Source organism: Colossoma macropomum, unplaced genomic scaffold, assembly GCF_904425465.1.
Source record: "Colossoma macropomum unplaced genomic scaffold, Colossoma_macropomum, whole genome shotgun sequence".
Lineage (NCBI taxonomy): Eukaryota > Metazoa > Chordata > Actinopteri > Characiformes > Serrasalmidae > Colossoma > Colossoma macropomum.
In genome coordinates this window covers 6432564-6454958 of record NW_023494789.1, presented here as the reverse complement: position 1 = coordinate 6454958, position 22395 = coordinate 6432564, and the positions used below count along the sequence as shown (strand labels likewise).

The window sequence follows — 22395 nt, the reverse complement described above, 5'->3', positions numbered from 1 at the left end:
TTTGAGTCTAGTGTAGCTGACATGGACAGTAGTAACAGCCATTGTGAAGGCTGAATTTTACCAGCAGAAGTGGAAAAATGTTTTAACAGATAAAATTAAGAGTCAAGCTTTTTATGTTTTTTTTTTCCATTACATTAAGTTTATAAATTAACTTATGTTTGTAAAATTCAAATAAATTTAAACACCAGGATGAACTTTGCTTGCATACGTAGTGTCATACTGTAATACCCACTCCATTGCACTGCGTTACACTTTGTTCAGTCTCTGTCCTGCAGAAAAATACTAAATTTAAGAAATTTTGTTTTTTGTTTTGGAAATGTAATTAAGTACAACTATTCAGTTTCAGTAATACTTAAAAGTACATGTCTTCTAGAATAGTACATGAGTACAGTGGCAAAGTACATTCATTCATTTACAGGCTATTAGTGGTGCCCTAAAGGCGACCCTGCCAGTCTGCAGCGATAGCAGAGGAGGGTGATGTTCAGCACCTCACTTCTGGGCTTTAGTTACATTTTAGGGCATCATATGCTTTCAAAGAGGGGGAATGCCACAGTTATTTAGTGTTGCCCACCCCAGTTCTTGTAATATAACTCGAGCTTCTTGTTCAAATTTTCCCGTTTCACCTTAAATGGAGCAGCAGTTACATTCTGGCGCTTCAGGCATCAGAACTGCTGGGCTGTTTACGATGGAACAGGAAATTTAGCTAGTCAGTTACTGAGACATTAGCATACTATTAGCGATTTTTTATTTTATGCTTGTTATGAAGAAAAGGACTATAATACATTAAAACGACATTAAACTAAGATAATACAATGGTTACCATAATTTTACAGAGAAAATACATCTGTGTGTTTCTTTGGTCGCTCGCCCAGCCACTCTGTTTGGACTGTGCCTGTGAACAGCCTCCGTTTGGATGGCCATGTAGCCCTAACACTTCGCCCTACCCCTCTATCTCAATAAAAATTGGGACACCCTAACCCTAGCTACAAAACGGGGGGCTAAGGGCTAAGTGGTAGGGGGGTGAGGGGTGAAACGGGATTGGGCCCAAGTATACACTTAAGCATACTTTAAGTGCATTCCCCTGGATAACAGTACAGTGTCAGAAACGCGATCTGAGATCACTTAATTTGAATTCAGCCACTTTTTGATGATTTAGGCATGCAGCTTGAATGAGGCTAAGTGTTGGTGTATAAGCTACTATTACTTGTTAACTCCATTAGCTTTGTAGCTCCAGTGCACAACTAAAGAATCAAACTTTAGAAACCAGACATTTCTTGGCTTGTTGACTAAGAGTGAAATGATGGGAATCTGATCTTTTGCTGAAGTATTATGTGGGGATACTCAGTACACTGTGTTGTTGTTGCAGGCCCTTTGTTCGGGGTGGCGGGGAGTGAGCAGCCGTTCAGTGTCAGCTCGGTGACTTCTGTGCCCAGTGCCTTCCCAGTGATGGCTCATCCTGCCTTCAGCCTTCTGTCGCCGGCCACAGCACGCCCAGAGTTTGGGGGTTTGGGGGCTCTCGGGGTCACTGCAGCCTTGGCAGCCCACCCACAACTAGGGGCTTTCTCAGGTAGAGCAATATGTCATGCATGTCAGAAAAAAGCAGTAGGATTTATTCTCTCCATTCTGCATTGTAGGAGCATGTGTCTTATGTAATCTCAGATCTGTAATGTTATGTAGTGTTTATCTTGGTATATTGTGTCAATTTACAATACATTATTAATCAAATATATTTGCATCATTATTTTAATATGTTTACATAATTACATAGCTAGTGATTATTATAAATATGTTCTGTCACCACAAATAAATATGACATCTAAAGGCTGATAAAGCATTCAATTTATTATGTAATGATAAGATGAATAAGATGGAGGTGGGGTTATGATGTCAGGTGTTGTACTACATTGTGATGAATGATGTATTTTAGTAATGATGTAGGTTAGTAATTTTAGTGTTCTAATAATGATGATGTTATACATTTTTTCTTTCCTCAGAGTGGTGGAGAGCAGCTGAAGCTCATGGGCGGAGTCCCGCAGCCTTCTTCCCGCCTTTCCTGGGCCTGCCCCCGCTGTTTGCGCCTCCCCTTCAGAACCACGAGGCCACTCCATACACTTCCAAAACCCCAAGCAAAAGCAGCCGAGGGTCTATAGGTGGGCAACACGAACATTTCCCTTTTGCCCTGTGCTTGCATGCTGACTTACCAGTAGCTCTCAGGGCACAGTAATATGACACCAAATCAATGTTATATGGAATTAATGTTGAAAATTGAGCTGAAATGCCATAGTAATTTATTTTGACGGTGGTTTCAAATTGACAAATGGTTGATAATTAGTCTGTTTCCCATCAGTTTCAACTGATCTGCCAAATATGTAGTAATTATCAAAGCCACAAATGGTTAGTCCGCCCACTGTTGTCTCAGTTATTCGGTATGCGGCTGCTCAGAAGCTGATTAGTTGTCCTGAAGGCAAACTGAGCTTTTTAAATATTTCTAAGGCAGCCCTCAGGTATGTAAGTACACTGGAATTCATCGCTCTAAGATGGTGCCTCAGGTGTTCACTACAAAGTTCTGTCTGGCTTATTCAACAGTCTGTGTATAAAAACCATTACTACATTTACTGCAACATTGATCTGTTGTTAGATTATGTGAGAAATGCCCCTTAATGACATCACCTCGCTCATTCTGAAGTGACCCCATTGCAAACTGGTGTTTCTATCGTGCGCAGGTGTTAATGGAGCTGTAAACGGCAGCACCGTCTCTCCCTCCGCCACTAAAGGCAACGTCTCTGCGTCCGCCTCACTCTCGCCCTCCCCCGCGCCACGGCCCCTGGAGCACAGCCGGACCCCCAACGCCAAGCCCCGCGCCCGCAAGGCTGGTCACCATAGCAACAGCACAGGAGAGCTCCAAGAGAAGCCCTCTCAGAAGCCTAAAGAGAAGGTAAGAGATAATGTGGCACAGGAAGCCAGCGGGTCCCCTTCGGCTGGGAGTGGGGGGGGGCGGTGGTTATGACATCTTCAGTACAGCTGAATGTACACATCACCAGCAAAGATTTAGGTTTCAAAGCAACATTAGATCTCTTTTGCCTTTATGTTTTAATTGTAATCAAGTGCCTACTTACATTATATCATTCCCTTTCTGGTTCAGTAATAGTTCAGTGTGATGCTATCAGTGTCTACAGCAAAACATAATTCAGGACATCTGAAATTGGGCCTTTGTCTTTTCCTATGCACTAACAGAAAAGCAGCATACTGTCATTGTGCAACAGTTGTCTTGTGTTTTGAATGGGATTTTACAGACTTGCATCACTCTCAGACTGTACTGTACGTCTGAGTCAATTTCAGATATTTCTTAATTTAATAAATTGAAAACAACAATGAGATCTTAAAAGACTGTATTAAAACTGCTATGAAAATACTTCAGAAATACTTCCTGCATGTGATGATTATGGCATTGTACTGTGTAGCATAGGAGGTTTATTAATTATTGATATGTCTGTTGGCTACCATAGAAAGCTCGCAAGAAACAGGGGGAAGGCTTGGGCGTGAGTGACAGCGAATCAGGCACATCATTGGACAGTGACAGCGAGGGAGTCAGCAGTAGTGACCTGGATGACCTCGGGGAAGAGGAAGATGACGACGATGATGATGAGGATCAGAGTAAAGACAGTGAAGAGTCTGACTCTGAAAAGGAGCGACAGAAGAAGAAGAAAGCAAAGGTAAGCTAGTTCATTGGTCTCTCTGTGGTCATTTATCATGCCGCATCTGACGACAGCTGTCTTGACTATATGGTGAAGGGCTGCGACTAATGATTATTGTTATTCGATTTGTTAACTATGTAAGCCAGTGTGCCTTCTCTGATTTCCTCTCACTTTGCCCATCACAGTATAACCATCATTGAAAAGAAAACAAAAGAAGCCTTATTACTTCCAAAGCTTCTTGTAGTGTACACGAGTTATAATGTGTCAAAAAGACTACTTGTGTCACATGAGCTTTATAGAGTGCCTTCGTTTTCCTAGTAGTCACATCATATTTATATAGCACATTTAAAGACAAGTGTCAACCAAAACGCAATACTAAGTCAGCACTAGGGGTGCATTGATACATCATTCTGAAGGTGATGATTCAACTGCTTTGATTTTGAGTTGTTTATTACATAGTTATATGTAATATAACTTAAGTATATACTTCATTTTTGGCTGTTTATTTTGGCTGTATGGCCCAAAAAAGCTTATATATTTATATGTTGTTAGTACATTATAGATATTGTGAATCATACTAAAATTCTTAAAGCAAATGGAGGTGAGTTTAAGATTTCATGAGGCATTGAATTGTTTCTTTAAAAATCACGCCCAGATCAGATTGTCGGGATGTCACTTATACTTCTAGTCAAACTTTTTACCGTAACGACATTGTTGACTAATCAACTTTGTTCACTAATCTCTGCTGCCCTAAAATCCTGCGCTGTTTCTGTTCGTTTCCCAGGTCGTGACAAATCTCAGACTGAGCAACAAGGTGAAGCCCAGGCTCATGGAGGCGTGGGACACCCGGGAGGGCCTTCACCGTGGCGCCTCCTTAGATCTCCCGACTATGGTTTCATTACCCCGCTCGCCCTCGCCCTCAGCTCGCTCTCAGTCCTCCAGAGCCCGAGACAGAGCGGCACAACCCACTAGCGTCATCCAGTCCACAGGCCTGGCAGTTGGCCCCAAACCGCTAGCGTTAATTAGCCAGACTCGGCGGGACACCTCCCCCAAACACCTCTCTGCCTCTCCCCAACACCTCAGCTCCTCCTCTTCTCCTAGACCTCCGGCCATCTCCCCTAAACCTCCTGCAGTCTCTGCCAAGCCCCTCGTCTCGTCTCATCAACCCCTCCCACTTTCTCTATGCTCCTCCCCCAAACCACTCTCAGTTCCCTCCCCTCCCAAGCCCCTCCCCCTGTCCTCCTCCCCTAAACCTCCCCCTTTGACACCGTCCCCCAGGGCACGCTCTCTAGGCTCAGCCCACAAGGCGCAGGAGGCTCTGAGCAGCAGGAAGCTTCTGGAGAACTCTCTGGCTCAAATTGCAGACTACAGACTGAAACAAGTGGGTTTACGCTCATTCTCACACACACACACACAGTGATTAGGTAGATAATTGAAACTAAAGTTGAGAAAGTTGAAAGTTGTCCTGTAAGAATGTCCATTATATCTTCTCCTATTAGATGCTTTTGACTACATCTTGATCCTGAGATGCGTCCTGGGTGATCTGATCATAAGTGGACACCAGTGTATTTTAAGAAACATTGTTATCTATTCATTCCAACCGACACTGGAGGTGATCAGTGACGCGTATACCCACATAATTTGTGGTGTGGACAGTAAAACCCTGTTGACACTTGGTCACTTCATGTGACTAGTATCTGGATTGTATCCTGGTAAGATTTTAGCCACGTGCATTTACACTTAGTAGGTAGTCAAATTCGTCTCCAGTTAGACTGAAATCCGATTGTTGTGTGGGATGGAATATGCAAATCTGCTTGTTACGCAGCAGCCAGTCACCAGTTGTTTATCCGTTCAGCCTTTTCCTTTTTTGCACAATTTTGCCTGTCCGTATTGCTAATAAGTATTTAATTTCGTGTGCATCCTCCTTGATTATCTTCATTGCAGTTACTGATCACATGCCCAGTGACGTACTGCATGGGGAGGAGTTTCAGCTTTACTGGGAGGGGTTTTGGTTGTCGAATGTTTCATGGAGAGACGGATGCGTTTACACTGCTATAACGTGGCTCAGAAGCGTCTCAGACCACCTCCTGAATAAGTTTGAATGATCAGATATGTACCTGTTGTAAATGCATCTTACACTTGCATTTTTATGTGGCCTTACTTTACCCAGATATAATCCTGATGCTCAAGACGCATGAAGTGACCAGCTGTAAACGGGGTCTAACTCTACTGGATTTTCCATTGTTTTCAGTAGAGCAGCAACAGAAAATTCCCTCGCCAACAGTGGCAGAGTACCACTGCAGTTGGCAGAATGTCCCGTTCAGTTTTCCCAACTTTTGCTGCCAACTGCAGCGGTGGAATAAACAGGATGTTGATTTTTGGGGAAGCCATGGACATCTCATTGTTGAAGTCCAGGCGCACCCAACGTTATACAAGAAAAAATAAGAGCACAGAGCACCCTCAAGACTTTTCTCTACCATGGTACACAATCAGCACTGGTGCTCTCATCCCTTTTTTGTTGAGGACGCTGTCACCTTGGCAGTGCTTCCACGGCTGCAGGCCATTGTTGGTGGTTCGTGTTTTTTAACTGCACATTTAATTTGAAAAACATCTACTTTTGTACTGACTTCCCACGCTGACCACTCAAGATTGAAGATGCCTTCTCTCTAATCAGTCACTCATCCAACATGGTGGAAAACCTGTTTTAGAACACATTGTAGTCTTGCTTTTTCCATGATTTGTTATAGAAATATTATCTATAATTTTGTGAATTATTATATATGTCTATCATATCTCGACTTGACTTGACTCATGTCTTTTATGTTCTGTCAAATCACAGTCTCTTGTTTACCAACTTGTCAGTCAAAGCCGTTAACCCGCCTCCTCAAGGCCAGAGTACACTGATAGGACAAACACAAACATTCTAGTATTTGCAGTTGTTCAGAAAATAAACTTTCAGGTAAAATGAACTCGATAAAATCAACTCAGTAAAATGCAAAGAGAACATTCTAGAGGTTTTCAAAAATCCAACATGGGTATGGCCCACTGGTCAAATGTTGTTTGTTTGTGTTTGTCCAGTCGCTGCTCTCTGCCCTTAAGAAAACCTGCTTCTTTTTAAGCATGAAACCCAGCAGTGTATTTTTGTTTTCCGTGTCATGTGGAAAAGAACACAACATAGTAAACATGCATGGTACTCTTCCTCAGTCACAAAATCAGATCATAAACTGTTACTGGAGACAGATTCAGGACTTGTGGAAATGGCAGGTGTCAACTATATGCCTCACTGTTGTCTTATGATCAGATCACTCAAGACTGATGTTAATGCCAGGTATGAACAGGGCCTAAGAAATATTGCCCTGGTCCTGCAGAACCCCTGCTTCTGTATTTTGGTGTTTACATCCTGCTCCAGCACACCTGATCCAACTAATACATTTTGTGGCAATCCCTTTCTGATTTGGAGCTTGAACAACACTAAAATGTACAGGGTAGAAGTAATATAGAGCCAGGATCTAGTAACCAACGGAGTACATCAATTTTCATTTTTTCTATTCTGTATCCATTTTCTTTTTCTTCTCTTCACAAAAGGCAAACAAGCTCCATAGTTTTTGTCTGTGTATCTTTTTAAACCAATTTTGGATTAAGGGTGTCAGTGTTGGTATTCAGCATCTGTCTCTTTATTGACCAGTCTCTTTGAAAAGGTCAGAGAAAGAGAGGGCGAGAGAGAGAGAACGAGACTGTGGGGAGGGGTTGGTATAGAGAGAGAGAGAGAGAGAGAGGGCTTCTCTCTTGCTCTTATCTGTATGATTGGGTTCCCCACTGTGTGGCTTCGGTTGGTAAATGAAAGTGACAATGTGGTTAGCTTTATAAGAATTACTTCAGCAAAGCCGACAAGCAATTAACTCCACAACTTCTTAAGGGCCTAGATTCTAGCAAATGAGTGGAAAAATGGGCTTTTTCCCACCCCTTCTTTTGTAGGCATGAAATTACTGCTGAAGAGGCTAATACACATTTTTTTTTCCTCCCCCATCGTAATCAGCTAAAGTGGTTTTATCATGCCATTATTGTGCTGAACGGTTTTATATTGGCTTGTGATTTCAGTTTCATTCATTTAAATTACCATCCAAACGTCAAACATGTGTTTACTGATTGGAGACGGGAAACGGAACCCAAGCGATGCAGAAATCTCGAGCCATTGAGCGAGGCGCGTGTAATAGAGAGTGCGTGTTTTCTGCTTTTGCTGTGGTAATGAGTGGTGCTTTTAGTGGCGTAGACACTGCAAGCGATGCCTGCTCTGGGCTCTATTGTTCAGAAGCCAAAGTGAGTCACAGCACACGCAGCATTGTACTCCACCACAAACACGAACGCACGCGCGCTCTCGCCATCAGCGCTTATGCCACATGACAACCAGAGCAATTACCACATCTCTCTGCACTTCTCTCCTCCTCTTCTGTTTCTGTCTATCTCCTTCTGTCCTGCTCTCTCGCACTGTCTTTGTTTTTCTTCCTCTCCTTTTTCCTTTTATTGGCCTCTGTTGTTTACTTCATGTTTCCCTGAATCTGTGACTCGGACGTGATGCTAATCTCTCTCTCTCTCTCTCTCTTCGCCCGTCCCCCAGTCCCTTCTCTCGCAGGACCAGGAGTTCCCGCTCCAGCTGAAGAAGCAGCAGGAGCTGTACAAGCCCACAAAGCATTCTGGGACAGAGTCCTCGTCTTCACCTTCGCTGCTCTCATCCGCTCTCCTCCCCCTCAAAGCCTCCTCCGGCCGCACTAAACCCCCAGCGGCCCAGGGCGCGGCTCCGTCGCCAGGCCTGCTGCTCTCTCAGACCCTGCTGGGCCTGAGCCAGGCCAACGGGGTGATCCAGAGTGTACCCCAGGACGTCCCGCTGGCCCTCACCACCAAGCCCCACACAGACCTGCCCGTCAACCTCAGCACAGGGGGCAGGAAGGATGCCCCGACTCCACCTACCCTCGCTCCCACCTCTGCCCCACCACAGCCAGGCCGGCCACGCAACTCTCGCAAGAGCAAAACCCCCAAACCCCTGGAGGCCTGGAAGGAGGTGTCCCAGAACCACCTGGTTCAGTCCTTGGTGGACGTGTTCCACCGCGGCAGGGCCGAACAGGAGTTGCCTGGAAGCAAGGATTCAGACGACTCGGCAGAGGATGACGACGACGATGAGGACGATGATGTGGATGATGAAGAGGAGGATGAGGAGGATTCAGATGACAGTCTCTCAGGTGTGGATTACTTATCTCAAACTTCAATGGGATTACTAGTAAAAACAATCTCGCTAGTCATTACTATTCACTTTACCTCTGTGTTACTCTCTAAAACGCATACAAACCTGTACCAGTCAGAAGGTACGAGGACTGATAAACCGATAATTTAGTTAGATTCAGTAAAGTCGTTTAAAAAATCATTTAAATGGCATGTCACTATTCCTGCCAGTACTGTAAACAAGACATTCAGTTTCGTTAAAAATTATGCACTTGGTTGATGGTATTTTAAAAAAAAAAAACAGGAACAAATTTTAGTCAGCAAAAACACCTGTGTCTAACTAAAATCATCATGAATAAAACTATGAATAAAATAAAGCTTACCACCCTGTTTGAGTGGCTCAGTAGCAGTATATTATTTACATTACACCGGACATTTTGAACATTTGAACATTTGCATATGGCCTATGTAAATGAAATTCTTCAGCATGTGGATCTTTTAGCTTTTTCATATTAGCAAGCAGTCTCTGATTAGATGCCTCGACTGACAGATTTCCCGTTGAATTCACAGCAGTAGAAAGTTGTTTCATTGTTTGTTGTTTTTAAATATCACATGTAGTTAATTCCAAATAATGAAAATATACTTTTGGAAAGATGAACTCTCGTCCTCTGTGGTCAGTGTACAAACTGCCCCGTGCTGACTTTACACCAGTCCTATTCATAATCCAAGTTGCGTGGTCAACTGGCAAGATTAAACACATGTCCATAAAAACATGTAAAAGGGCAAGCATAGAAAAAAATATAGACAGAATTTAGGTTTTAAATGAGTTGTACATATTTTATATTGTTTGTTTAGAAACATGTAAGTAAGGCAAGTAGCATTATTTCTATTACGTCAGTAACTGATGTAATTATGATCATTTAAACTGTAATGCTTTACACTAATTTGTTACAGGAAAAAGTTTTTTAATTACTGTAACGTTACTTTGTACTGCGCAACACTGGGAACGGGGTTACAACACTGACACTCTGAAGTATCTTCAGCAGGGAAATAGTAGCGCATTAGTACTATAAGTCATGGCTTGTGGTTTCTGACAGTGAATGACAGACTGATACATAAAAATGGACACAAGTATGAAAAAATAGTAGCAACCATCTTGAAGCTTGATTTTTGTACTCTTTGTACAATTTTTACATAAACGAATGTTATACATCCATCCATCCATCCATCATCTAAACCGATTATCCTTCTGGGTCGCGGTGGGGTGCTGGAGCCTATCCCAGCTGTCATTGGGTGGAAGGCAGGATACATTCTGGACAGGTCGCCAGTCCATCACAGGGCGAATGTTATACAGTGTCAGAAAAACAAATGTTTTGAATCTCTCTGCCCCACAGAATCAGACAGTAACTCAGACAGCGAGTTGAATGGCTCTGGGAGCAGTAAGAAGAAGAAGAGGGACGCGATGGAGATGGAGACCGAGACGGACGGAGAGAAGACCCCTCTGAAACTCGGCAAAGGGATGTCCCTGCTCACCTCCTCTACCAATCACAGCCTGCCTGACTGCTCGCCACTGAACCTGCAAGTGATTAAGCCCTCCAGTGTGGCCACGCCCACTATCATGAGCAGCTCCGGTGCCTTCACCTATCACAGCTCTCCCTCTTCGTCATATTCTGTTGGCACCTCCCCAGGTAATCATGAGGCAGAGCTAAATTGCCCTTTAGGCTTAATGTTTGTCTCTTGAAACTCTATTAGCATCAAGGCTGCTCGTGTGCTCTTTGGTGCGCCTTGTGTTTGCGAGCGTGCTGTCACGCTCACATGACAGGGTGTCTATTTTTAGGAGGGTAAATTGTGGTTGTAGGCATGGCACTGCTCTCTCCTGTGGAAGACAGCGTGGTGTCCTAGGATTACATTCTTCTGACTCCAGAATAATAAAGTGAAAATAAAACAGGACACCTTATAAATGAGTTTAACACATTTTCCCTTAATCATGTTATTTCTCCTGTGTACGAGAGCCGTTTGATACTGTAAACACGGAAGCTAATGAGGAGTCTGTGTGTGTAGTCTGCGTTAACCTCAGAGCCGTGTTTGGTTGAACCTGTTAACTCAGGCTTACACAGTCATTATGGCTGTTTGGCTGACTCTGGCTTTTTCCCAGCGAGATTCGTTAAACAAAATACTCACAAATCCAACAAACACGTCAAGCCAGTGGGTTTGTTCTTGGCTGGGTTTCAACATTCCGCGCTGAAGCAGGAAAAGCACTTGTTGCTGCTTCACTCCCACACTGTGTGTGAGAGAGAGAGGGAGAGAGAAAGAGAGCGTGTCAAAGCCTGAGTGTGTTTGTTCTGGCTTTGAGGAACGTGAAGAAGCGGATGTTGGAGCGGAGGAGAGGCTTTTTCAGAATGGTGAAAAGCCAGTGGTGTGAATGTCATGTTGCCTGCAGAGTCTCATCTTAGAGCCAGTTAACACTACAGCACCAGACTGTGACTGTTCACTTTACTGCTCAGACCTCCTCAGTCTGGGCTTTTAATTTAACTCAGTGTTAATCTCTCTCTCTCTCTCTCTCTCTCTCTCTCTCTCTCTCTCTCTCTCTCTCCTCTCTCTTTATTTCTCCTTATCTCACTTTCTCTCTCTCTCTATCTCTCTTTATTTCTCTCTCTCTCTCTCTTTCTCTCTCTCTCTCTCTCTTTTTTCTCTCTCTGTCTCTCTCTCTATCTCTATTTCTCTCTCTCTCTCTTTTTCTCTCTCTCTCTTTATCTCTTTATTTCTCTCTCTCTCTCTCTCTTTTTATCTCTCACTTTATCTCTCTTTATCTCTCTTTCTCTCTCTTTATTTCTCTCTCTCTTTTTCTCTCTGTCTTCCACTTCTTTTCGCATCTCTTTCTTTCTTTCCCTCTTTTTTTTTCTGTCTCACTTACTCTTGCTTTCTGTCTCTGGTTTCTTTTTTCTTTCTTTTTATCTTTGTCTTTCTTGCTCTTTCTTCTTTTTCTTTCTTTCTCATTCTGTTATTTTTTTTTACTTATGCTCTCTGTCTCTCTTTCTGTCTCTTTCTTTCTCTTTTCCTTACTTTTTTGTTTATTTGCCCCTTTCTTCTTTTCTTTCTCTCTCTTTCCGTCTTCCTCTTTTCCATTCTCTTTCTTTCTTTTCCCTCTTTCTTTTTCTCTTTTTCACTCATTCTTTCTCACTTTATGTCTCTGTTTTTATATTTCTTTCTTGTTCACTCATTCTTTCCTTCTTTCTTTCTTTCTTTTTCTTTTTTCTCACTCCTTCACGCTTCCATTCTTCTCTCCTTTGCTTCTTTTTCTTTCTTTCTCATTCTGTCATTCTGTATTTTTCTCATGCTCTCTGTCACTCATTTGCTTTCTTTCCCACTCTTTGTTTCTTTCTTTCTCTTTTCCATACTTTTTTGTTTATTTGCCCCTTTCTTTTCTTTCTCTCTCTTTCTGTATTCTTCTTCTTTCTGATTCTTTCTTTCTTTTCCCTCTTTCTTTTTCTTTATTTCTGTCTTACTCATTCTTTCTTGCTTTCTGTCCCTGCTTTCTTCTTTCTTTCTTTTTATCTTTGTCTTTCTTTCTCTTTTTTCTCACTCCTTCACTCTTCCATCATTCTCTCTTTCCTTCTTTTTCTTTCTTTCTCATTCTCTTTCTTTTTCTCATGCTCTGTTACTTTTTTGCTTTCTTTCTCACTTTTTCTGTCTTTCTTTCTCTTTTTTCTTACTTTTGTTCATTTGCTCCTTTTCTTTCTCTCTCTTTCTGTCTTCCTCTTCTTTCCAATTCTCTTTCTTTCTTTCTTTTTCTTCCTTTCTTTCTTTCTTTTCCCTCTTTCTTTTTCTTTCTTTCTTTCTTTCTCACTCATTCTTTCTTGCTTTCTATCTCTGGATTCTTTTTTCTTTTGTTTTATCTTTGTCTTTGTTGCTCTTTTTGTCACTCCTTCACTCTTCCATCCTTCTCTCTTTCCTTCTTTTTCTTTTTCTTTTGCTTTCTTTCTCGCTCTTTCTCTTTCTTTCTCTTTTCCTTACTTTTATGTTTATTTGCTGTATTCTTTTCTTTCTCTCCTTTTCTTCCTATTTTTCCTTTCTATTTCCATCTCTCTCTGCTCTCGTAGGCTCGGGAAAGAGGAAGCGTGTGATGAATGAGGATGATTTGAAGACTCCTCTGGAAATGGGGTATGTGTAACAGTGTGTGATTCAAACATCTCTCTCTCTCCCTGTCTCTCTGTCCCTCTCTCTCTCTATCTCTCTCTCTCTGTCTCTCTGTCCCCCTCTCTCTCTCTCTCTCTCTCTCTCTCTCTCTCATACACACAGAATGAGCATGTACCATTAATTTTTCTTTCGTGTACCATCTTTACCTGTGTGCCTCTAGCTGGCGGAGAGAGACCAGGATCAAAACGGTTGGAGGTCGCCTCCAAGGAGACGTGGCGTATTACGCCCCATGTGGGAAGAGGTTACGGCAGTATCCAGATGTGGTGAAGGTAACCGCCGACCTCTGACCCCTCCTCACGCTCGCTTTAGCCCCCAACACCCAGGAAAATGAAGTCCCAACCTGTAGCTGATCCCCATTAAACCCCACCCCCCCCACCCCTTTCATTTCCCCCTACCCACAGCATTAGCTCTAAGCATATCCTAACAGTGGTACCTCCACTAGCTTTACTGCAGCCTCCCTCCCCTGTAGCTAGCTTTGCTGTGCAGTGCCGGAGTGACTGCTTTCAGTGTGCTACAGTTAACTGATGGCTCTCTGTCTCACCAAACAATCATTATTATTCTCTCTTCTGTAGTATCTATCCAGATATGGAATAAGTGACATCACACGCGATAATTTTAGCTTCAGTGCAAAAATAAGGGTTGGTGACTTCTATGAAGCCAGAGAAGGACCCCAGGTGAATGCCTTTCATCTCCTCTTTTTCTGTTGTGTTCGCTTTTTTTCCCCTCTCCCTCTCTCTCTATCTGTCTCTCTCTCTCTCTCTCTCTCACTCTGTATCTCTTTCACTTTCATCTTGAATCAAGAGGGCAGGGATTTTCGATTGAACCCCCCGATAGAGTGAACAGTTCCCCTTTAGACTGTAGGAAACAATGCAATAATCAGTTTTCATTACTTCCACAGGGTGTTCTGTTGTGTTTTGTGTTGTGTTTTGTTTTGTTTTTTTGTGTGTGTGTCGGGATGGGGGAGAGATGTTAGATAGAGCCTCTGTAAGTGAAGATTCAGTCAATAAACCTCGTCATTTTTATCTGAAACAGAGCTGATTGATTTTTCTCTCTTCTTTTACTCTTATATCTCTGAAAAACAAGTGTTAGTGGTGGTTTTGTTAGGCTAGTACAAGAACCACTTCTGAATGTGTTCAGCGTTCATAGTGTTTGTCATAAGAGAGTTTTTAATGATATTACAGTATTATCCAGCCAAAGCAATGCCAGACAGGGAGAAAAATAAATAAGAGACCGTAGTACTGTCAGGTCCCAGACTGACCACTCTGTCTCTCATGTTGCACCCCTCAGGGTCTGCAATGGATCCTGCTTAGTGAGGACGAGGTCGTACCTCGCATCCGGGCCATGGAAGGCCGGCGGGGCCGCCCGCCCAACACTGAGCGGCAGCAGAGAGGGGCGGACGGCGAGAGCTCGGGCTCAGGCGGCCGCCGCAGAAAAGGCAGACCGCCTAATGTAGGGCAGACTGAATTCCCCAGCCCCTCCGAGGCCAAACTGCTCCGAAAGCTGGAGGCTCAGGGTAAAGCACTGTCCCGCAGGCCATGTCTTGCGTCATATTTAGGATGGCAACTGACCATTGTTAAATTAGTCAGTCAGGTTTGGGCATTTTAACCATTTTTGCTTTTCAAATTCACATTTTTAAGCAAGTAATATTCATATATCTCAATGAGAAAAGCATTTATATTGATTTAATAAAAATCAGACGAATAGAAGGTTTAACACAGGGATGTGCGTGGGCGCTCAACTACTGTTAATCATTCAAGGTGCCAATATTTGAATACTGACATCAATGTTCAGGTATTTGTTATTCTGCAATACCGGAAAGTTGGGAGAAAATATACGCAGCAACAATTCAGTGACACACCATTAAGTTTTAACAGGGCTGTGCATTTATATTGCATAATACATATTCAATATGTACAAATACGTTCAAAATGTTCAACAGGTTTGCTCATGAATATATACACAAGTGAATACGTTTTCAAATGTGAGCTGCTAAATTTTTGTTTATGCTCCAGCACCAGTACACCCAGTTACCTTGTTGGTGAGTTATGATCAGACAAAAAGCCCCTTAAATATCAAAATTAGAATGCACATGCCTTGTTTAACATCCATTTATTACGTACAGCTAGCATAAGACCTGATCAGTGTTTGGTTGGTGTATATGGTGTGTGTGATGGTATATGTTTTAATACACTACCATCCTACAGAGTTATAACTCAGTTGGACAACATCATGGTGGAATTTTGTCATTGTTTTATTTCCATATATAGCTCCACATATATGTATATATGTAGCCATTTCACTTAATGTGAGATGAAGTATCAGCTGCATCTGACATGGTTCGTGGTACATTGCATGCTGAATACATAATCTACTTAAAAATGACAAAATAATACACTTTTTGACTACTTTTGATTTTATTTTGCTCCAAACTACACGTTTTATTTAAATAATTGACTAAGCAAAGCATGTTTGCGTAACCATGCCCATTCCTATAACTTACTAATCTTACTTTGCCTTCTTCAGTTCTGTTCCCTTTGCTAATGCCATCATTTAAAATTCCTTATTAACAGAAGCCATATTGCCCCAGCGCTTCTGTACTGTATTGCAGTCTGAATACAGAGATGTCTCGTTGATAAAAGTCACGACCTTTGTCGACTAATCGCTGCAGCCCTAATAACTCTGCCCACATTAACCTCAGGATCTGAGGCCTGTAAGGCTAAATTGAGTTTGGTGTCATCTCTCGTATGTCGCAGAAATTGCCCGGCAGGCGGCTCAGATGAAGCTGATGAGAAAACTGGAGAAACAGGCCCTGGCAAGGGCAGCCAAGGAAGCACGCAAACAGCAAGGTACTTCTCAAATACCGAAGCACACACACACACTGTTTTTCGACAAACATATATCGTTCTGACAGCACGTTTTTCGTTGTTGTTGTTTTTTTTTTGGTTTTTTTTTGCGTTAACTTACGTTGGAAATTAAGAATGTTTTTTCATCTCCTGTAAACTTTTTAGAGATACGTTACATGGCCAAATGTATGTGGACACCCTACTTAATTATCTTAAGAAATCAGGTGTCTCAACCACACTCATTGCTAACAGGTGTCTAAAATCAAACACGTAACCCTGCGATGTCTATAGACAAACATTGGCTGTAGTATGGGTTGTACTGGAGAGCTCCATGACTTTAAACATGGCACTTTCATAGGATGCTACTTTTGCCTCAAGTCCGTTTGTGAAATTTCTGCCCTGCTAGATCTGCCCTGGTCAACTGTAAGTGCTTTCACTGTGATATGGAAGTGTCTAGGAGCAACAGCAGCTCAGCCATGAAGTGCTAAACCACACAAACTCTCATAGCTAGGCTGCTGAGTGCTAAAGCACGTAGCATCATCTGCTGGACAAATCTGGGTTTGGTGGATGGCAGGAAGACGCTACCTACCGGAATGTATAGTGCTAACAGTTTGGGAAAGGCCCTTTTTTGTTCCGGCATGACTGCCCCTTTGAATAAACCAAGGTTTGTAAAGACACGATTGAAAAAGTTGGAGGTAAGTTATCTCCAGTGGACTGCACAGAGAACTCCACTGAACACCTTTGATGAACTGAAACTTTGATTGTGATCCAGGCCTTCTCATCCGACATCAGTGCCTGACCTCACAAATGGTCTTTTGACAGAGTGGGCACAAATTCCCGCTGACAAAGATTCCAAAATCTTTTGGAAAGCCTTCCCTGAGGAGTGGAGACTGTTATAGCTGCACAGGGGAGGGCAACTCCATATAAATGTCAAAGGTTTTAAAGTGGGAGCTCAAATAGGTGTGATCGTCAGGTGTCTGCATACTTTTGGCCATGTCCTGTACAAGGACTACTTCTGACAGTGACAGTATGCTTTGCCTTGTCTTTTTCAGCCATCATGGCTGCAGAGGAGAGGAGGAAGCAGAAGGAGCAAATCAAGATCCTCAAACAGCAGGTCAGTGACTCACCAGTTTCAACCAACCATACCTATTATTGTGCATGCTTTCATATGTATCATCACGCCAGTACAGAAGAAGGCATGCTATGTTTTGAGTTGAGAAACTGTTTTGGAAAGTAATCTTATTCCACGAAACTCTGTGCAATTTCCTCTCAGTATATACTTCAGTGTTTTGAGCCGGAGACTGACAGTGCCTTCTTCTCTGCTCCATGCCAACCTCTCCTAGTTGCGCTAATCCGGCCGTCCCCGGCTTTTTTAAATGCACGGCGGCGCTTTCAATTAACACACTCCCTCCCTCTGTCCGAGCAGGAAAAGATAAAGCGCATTCAGCAAATCCGGATGGAGAAGGAGCTCCGCGCGCAGCAGATTCTTGAGGTACGGACTGACTGCGGGGGAAGAAAATAAAAAAAAATAATAAAAAAAAAGAGAGAGAGAGAAGAGATAGAGTTGAAATAGGCTTAACATTCTTAAAATACATGCCACCCCCCTCCCAGAGCCTGTTTAACATGGAGCACAGACTGCAGCGGAATTGCTCTCTAGCATTTTGGGGTTGTGACTCCTGCATAATTTTTTTTCTCTGGACTAACGCTAAATTGGTTTTGGTGGACAGTTTTTGAATATTAAATTTGCTGCCTCCTCGTGCCTCAGACCATGGTTAAATTAGACATAAAAGATTTTTTTTTTTCATCCAACAATAGCAGGTCTTGCATAAGTAGTAGGGGGAAAAAATGTTTACTTTTCTCACCCAATTATAGAAGCTCGAAAAGTGTTTTAGCAGGGCAAAATCAAATTGGAGCTGACACGGTTGGCAAGCCATTCTGAACAGGATTTCTTTCTGTTTGTAATTACGCATTGAAATTTCCAGCTAATTCTCCTGTGCTTGCTTTTCCCACCGCCATTGTCAGAAAGTAGGGGAATATTGAATAATTTCAAAGATCCCTGGGCTGATTCTGACAAGAAGTGACGTTCTCGTTGAAAAGGTTCTCAATCACTGACGCAGTGTTCCGGAACCCTCCGATTAGAACAGTCTCAAAATGCCACAGAGTGAATAGCAAGCAGCAAATTCCCCCCATCAGACCCTGTTCGTTGTTAGTGCGCTCTTATTAGGAGAGGATCTTTGTCTTCTATGTGGGTGAGAGTGAGTTACAGCCATGCGCACACAGAGCTGCACATCGATCACAGCAGTAAAAGGACTCATTGGGGCATAAATAAGGCAGCTGTTGGTGTGGCTTGTTTAATTTGAGCTTTCTACCTGTAATGGCCCGGCCCCTGCTTGACCCAGACCTGTTTTGCATTGGCAGGCGAAGCGGAAAAAGCGTGAGGAAGCTGCCAATGCCAAAATCTTGGAGGCGGAGAAGCGCTTAAAGGTCAGTGTGTGTATGTGTGAGGGCATAAACGTAGGGCCAGAACTCCAGAACAATCTTTACCACACGCTGATACCCCTAGTTATTGCACTCTAACCCTTCCCAGTTCAGTCCCAATGAACCTTTACAAGAGAATACATTTTTAAAGTCTCCTTTTCAGGGGTAACTGTTTCTCTTGAATATGCTGGAGCCCTATCTGGACTTTAATCATATTCCTAATGCTTGTTTAGGTTAATGTGTTTTGTGTCTGTGCTTTAAAGGGGACTTCCATCAATCTTTTAAAATTTTATTTACTATCCAAAACAACTAGTGATGATGATGATGATGATGATAAACTAATAATAAATTGTTAATTGTCTGCCATGAATGTGTTTAAAAAATATATTATAGGCCAAAACTATCATAAAACAATGTTCAGGCAACAGGCAAAGGTATCAGGAAACATATTTGATACCATTTTATGTAATATGTTTCTGTGAGGGAGCTTTTAGACACATTAACCTCTTCAGACGTCTGGTTCCTATCAAAATCACCGTTGTGAACAATTTTGACTCTAGAATGGCGATTTCACAGCAAACCACTCAAATGACTTTGTTTACATCGTAATGATTTTATAACAAAAAATTTGAAAAATTAATGGAATTCCTTTTTAAAAGTGAAAAATCTAAGTCTTATCTAGTTCGTAGGGATGTACTGATTCACAAAAGACTCAGATTCAATACATATTTCTGATACAGAAAACATAAGGAGTGGTTGAAAATGCCTTATGTTAATATTTTAATGTATCCATGTTCAGTTTATTAAAGCATTCAACATTACAAAACATCACAAAAGTTGTGCTGTATCACACGTCCCAACACGCTCATATGCTAATATGTTAGCTAACATGCTAGTCACCAATAAGGTATCATGCCAGTCATGATACAGCAGAACAGTATGATACAATAGAATATGCTGCCAAATGGTTTGTTACAGTGCACTGTTTTGTGTTGTTATATCTTTAGCAGTTTGGTGTTCAAAGTTTGCTTTGTTTATTTAGTTTTGCACTCAACTATGAAGCAAATGTCGGCAGCATGGGTAAAATAATATTGCAAAGCTAAAAACAGTAGTACCAGCCATCTTGAAGCCTGAATTTTGCCTGTAGTGTGTCCTACAGGGTAAGAAAGTTTGTAAGCAAATCTATTTGCTGTTCCTTGAGGCAGTTGTCTGAGGATTAAGGCAGTTTGCATAATGCTAATCGGGGTATAAGAGCTATACGGTTCTATTAGTTACTACCCACTTCAGCCTCTAAATTTCAGATATTAAACTTTATATATTTATATATTATTTGCTTATTCTTTGTTAATCTGTGACTTTGAGAAGCTCTGTAAGCCTCTTTCCTCTAATGTAAAGGAGTTTCTTTGTGTGTTCTTTACTTACAGGAGAAAGAGATGAGACGTCAACAGGCAGTTATCCTAAAGCACCAGGTTTGTACCACATTCATTAATAATTAGTGGGTAATTCATGAGTAATTGTTATTTGAATTCCTTTTTTTTGGGATCAGCGACGTACTGAACTTACATTAGTTCAATATTCCTAAATCCTGGATTGAATGAAATTATTGTAGATTTGTCTATGCAGATGTTTGGAGTGCTCTAACTCATGTAGTGTTGTCTGAACCCTTTCATGTTTCTTTCTGGTTAATGTTCATGCTTTTGGGAGTGGGGTCAAGTCTCTTTTTGGGTTGCTTTCTCATTTTTTCCCCTTTTTTTTATTAATTTTAAAGTTTTCTGATGACGCTATGTTTTTTTTCTGTCTTATAATACTGTGCCAACTCTCTCTCTCAGGAGTTGGAGAGGCATAGACTAGATATGGTATGGGTATGTTTAATCTTCTGTACATCTAACACTCGCATCGTGAAACATGGTTGTGATATGGTTGTCATAGCAGCACATATTTTAAGTGTAGCACTGGCTGCTGTCATACTACATTTTCCTCTGCATGGCTTTTCCAGCGGCGAAAAAAAAAAGAAAAGTGCATCGTCCACATCTGCTGTGTGTGTCAGTGAGAGAGAGCTGGCTTTGATGCAACAGGCCCTTTTCTCCCTCAATGTGTGTGTGTATGTGTGCTTGTGGTTGTCTGTGTGTCTGAAAAGCTTGTCGAATATACACTCTCATTGTTTAAAAGTGACTGCCGTAACCTAAGCCATTCATTTTTGCACATCCACATACCATGTGTATTCAGCATTCCTTTGGTCTTTATCATGGTTGTGGTTAGAAAGCAGCTGCGCGTGTATGAGTGTGTTTTGCGTGTTTGTGCGTATGTTGAAATCTTTGAGGAATAGTTCAACCAAATATGCTGACAGTGAGTTAAAGCTAATATCTCCCAGTTAGCATAATGCTATTTGCATAATGTTAATAGACCGCTGAAGTTGTCGTCATTTCGCAGTCAGTGACATGCCAATGAAAGGAACTCTGTGTCTTAGCTGGTTTTCTCTATGGAAAAAATGAATGGTGTTCTTCAAAATTGCCTCTTTTGCATCCTATGGTGAACAAAAATGTTCCAAAGCTGATTTGTTTGGTCTTATTTAGACTTTTTCTTTAAATGTCATCCTCTGGATTATGAGGTTGTTAAGTAGTCGAAATATGAATATTGGTACGTGAAAGCTAACACTGCTGCGTATTGAATTGCCATCACAAGACTGGCTGCCTCACTGCTGTGGGTCGGCCTCGGGGTAGTGATGCCCTCCCAGTTAGATTGTTAAGCCCATCCAATACTGGCTGGCATGTACATTTTATAATTATTAAATTGTTTTTATATATACTTTTTTTACTAATACTTTAAAAAAGCTATTAAGTGTTCTCCATTTGCAAAAAATAAGTATTTCTTGATTCTAGGCAATAACAATTAGGCGCAAACAGCTGAGGCGGCAAATCTGTTTGCAGCGTTCAATCCAAGCTTATTCGTTTGGAAACCTCCGCCTTCAACCTTTGTCTCCAGTACAAAGGTTAAAAAAAAAAAACTGAAAAATTCAAGGTTGTCTTGCTTATTTGTGCCATCGCTATTATTTGCCTAAATAGGCCAAAAATTCTTAATGTTTAATTTCTGCTGAGATTTATACTTGAATAAACAAGTTCCCACCATCAGAAGGTCCTTATGCCCTTTTTTGAAAAGTAGTTTGGACAATAGGTCTGACCAGAATACCCCATACAAACCAGCTAGCTTGGCCGAATGTTGTGGTGAAGTTACTTTGGCAGTAGTAGGCTACAGCAGAATAGCTTGTGTTGTTATAGAATAGAGTTGACATACAGTATTCATCATATGAGTTTTATGCAATATTTAGTTTAGCACACTTTTAAAAGTGGCATTGATTTTTTTTTTTCCCCCATAGAGAAAAAACGCTTAGAGCCAAAGTTCCTTATGTGGGCATCCTGCCAACTACAAAATGACACACAACTTCAGAGGTCTGTTTACATTCAATGTTAGCCATGTTAGCATCTTGACTGAACTGTTCCTTTCATCCTCATATTGTGCTTGTGCCATGACATCAGTACTGTGGATGTCAAACGTTAATGTGCCTGAGCCCTGAGATCAGTACTGCACATTTCTGATTGTGGTGTGTCCATGCCATCCTTGGGTCAGGTGTGAAAGTATTGCAGTAATAGCCAACCAAATATAAGGACCCTTCCACTGTTCTCCGCTCTCTGAGAGGCGGTGTACCTCAGTGTTAGCTAGTGGTAGGTCACTTGGGCACCAGCCAAATGTATCGTTTCCCTTTGTGTTGAGCACATTAAAACAGGCCTAAACAGGCTAGCGAGCTGCGTTAGCTGTGCTAAGCTAACTCCAGATGCACTGCTTCCCCTCTCTCTGACCCGCTCACCACACCTGTCGCTTTCCCTTTTCGTTTGTCTCGTTGTTCTGTCTGATCAGCTGTAACACACGTTTACGCGACTGCCCCATCCCGGCCATGGCGTTGTGAGTGCGTG

At 42.0% G+C, this 22395-nt stretch overlaps 1 protein-coding gene across 7 annotated transcripts in view; it reads left to right on the top strand.

Moving 5' to 3' along the window:
* The window catches only part of baz2ba (bromodomain adjacent to zinc finger domain, 2Ba), a 130194-nt gene that overhangs the window by 89446 nt on the left and 18353 nt on the right, over positions 1-22395 (top strand). For 2 of the 7 annotated variants that reach the window (XM_036569895.1, XM_036569894.1), the window contains exons 4-20: positions 1367-1567; positions 1995-2150; positions 2724-2935; positions 3507-3713; positions 4480-5076; positions 8311-8929; positions 10304-10597; positions 13010-13070; positions 13267-13375; positions 13679-13780; positions 14394-14619; positions 15860-15952; positions 17002-17063; positions 17376-17441; positions 18368-18433; positions 19852-19896; positions 20257-20289. In XM_036569895.1, coding sequence (XP_036425788.1) covers positions 1367-1567; positions 1995-2150; positions 2724-2935; positions 3507-3713; positions 4480-5076; positions 8311-8929; positions 10304-10597; positions 13010-13070; positions 13267-13375; positions 13679-13780; positions 14394-14619; positions 15860-15952; positions 17002-17063; positions 17376-17441; positions 18368-18433; positions 19852-19896; positions 20257-20289 — 3149 coding nt within the window. The remainder of the gene's footprint in view (positions 1-1366; positions 1568-1994; positions 2151-2723; positions 2936-3506; positions 3714-4479; positions 5077-8310; positions 8930-10303; positions 10598-13009; positions 13071-13266; positions 13376-13678; positions 13781-14393; positions 14620-15859; positions 15953-17001; positions 17064-17375; positions 17442-18367; positions 18434-19851; positions 19897-20256; positions 20290-22395) is intronic. The other 5 variants (XM_036569896.1, XM_036569899.1, XM_036569898.1 and 2 more) reach the window with 5 other exon arrangements.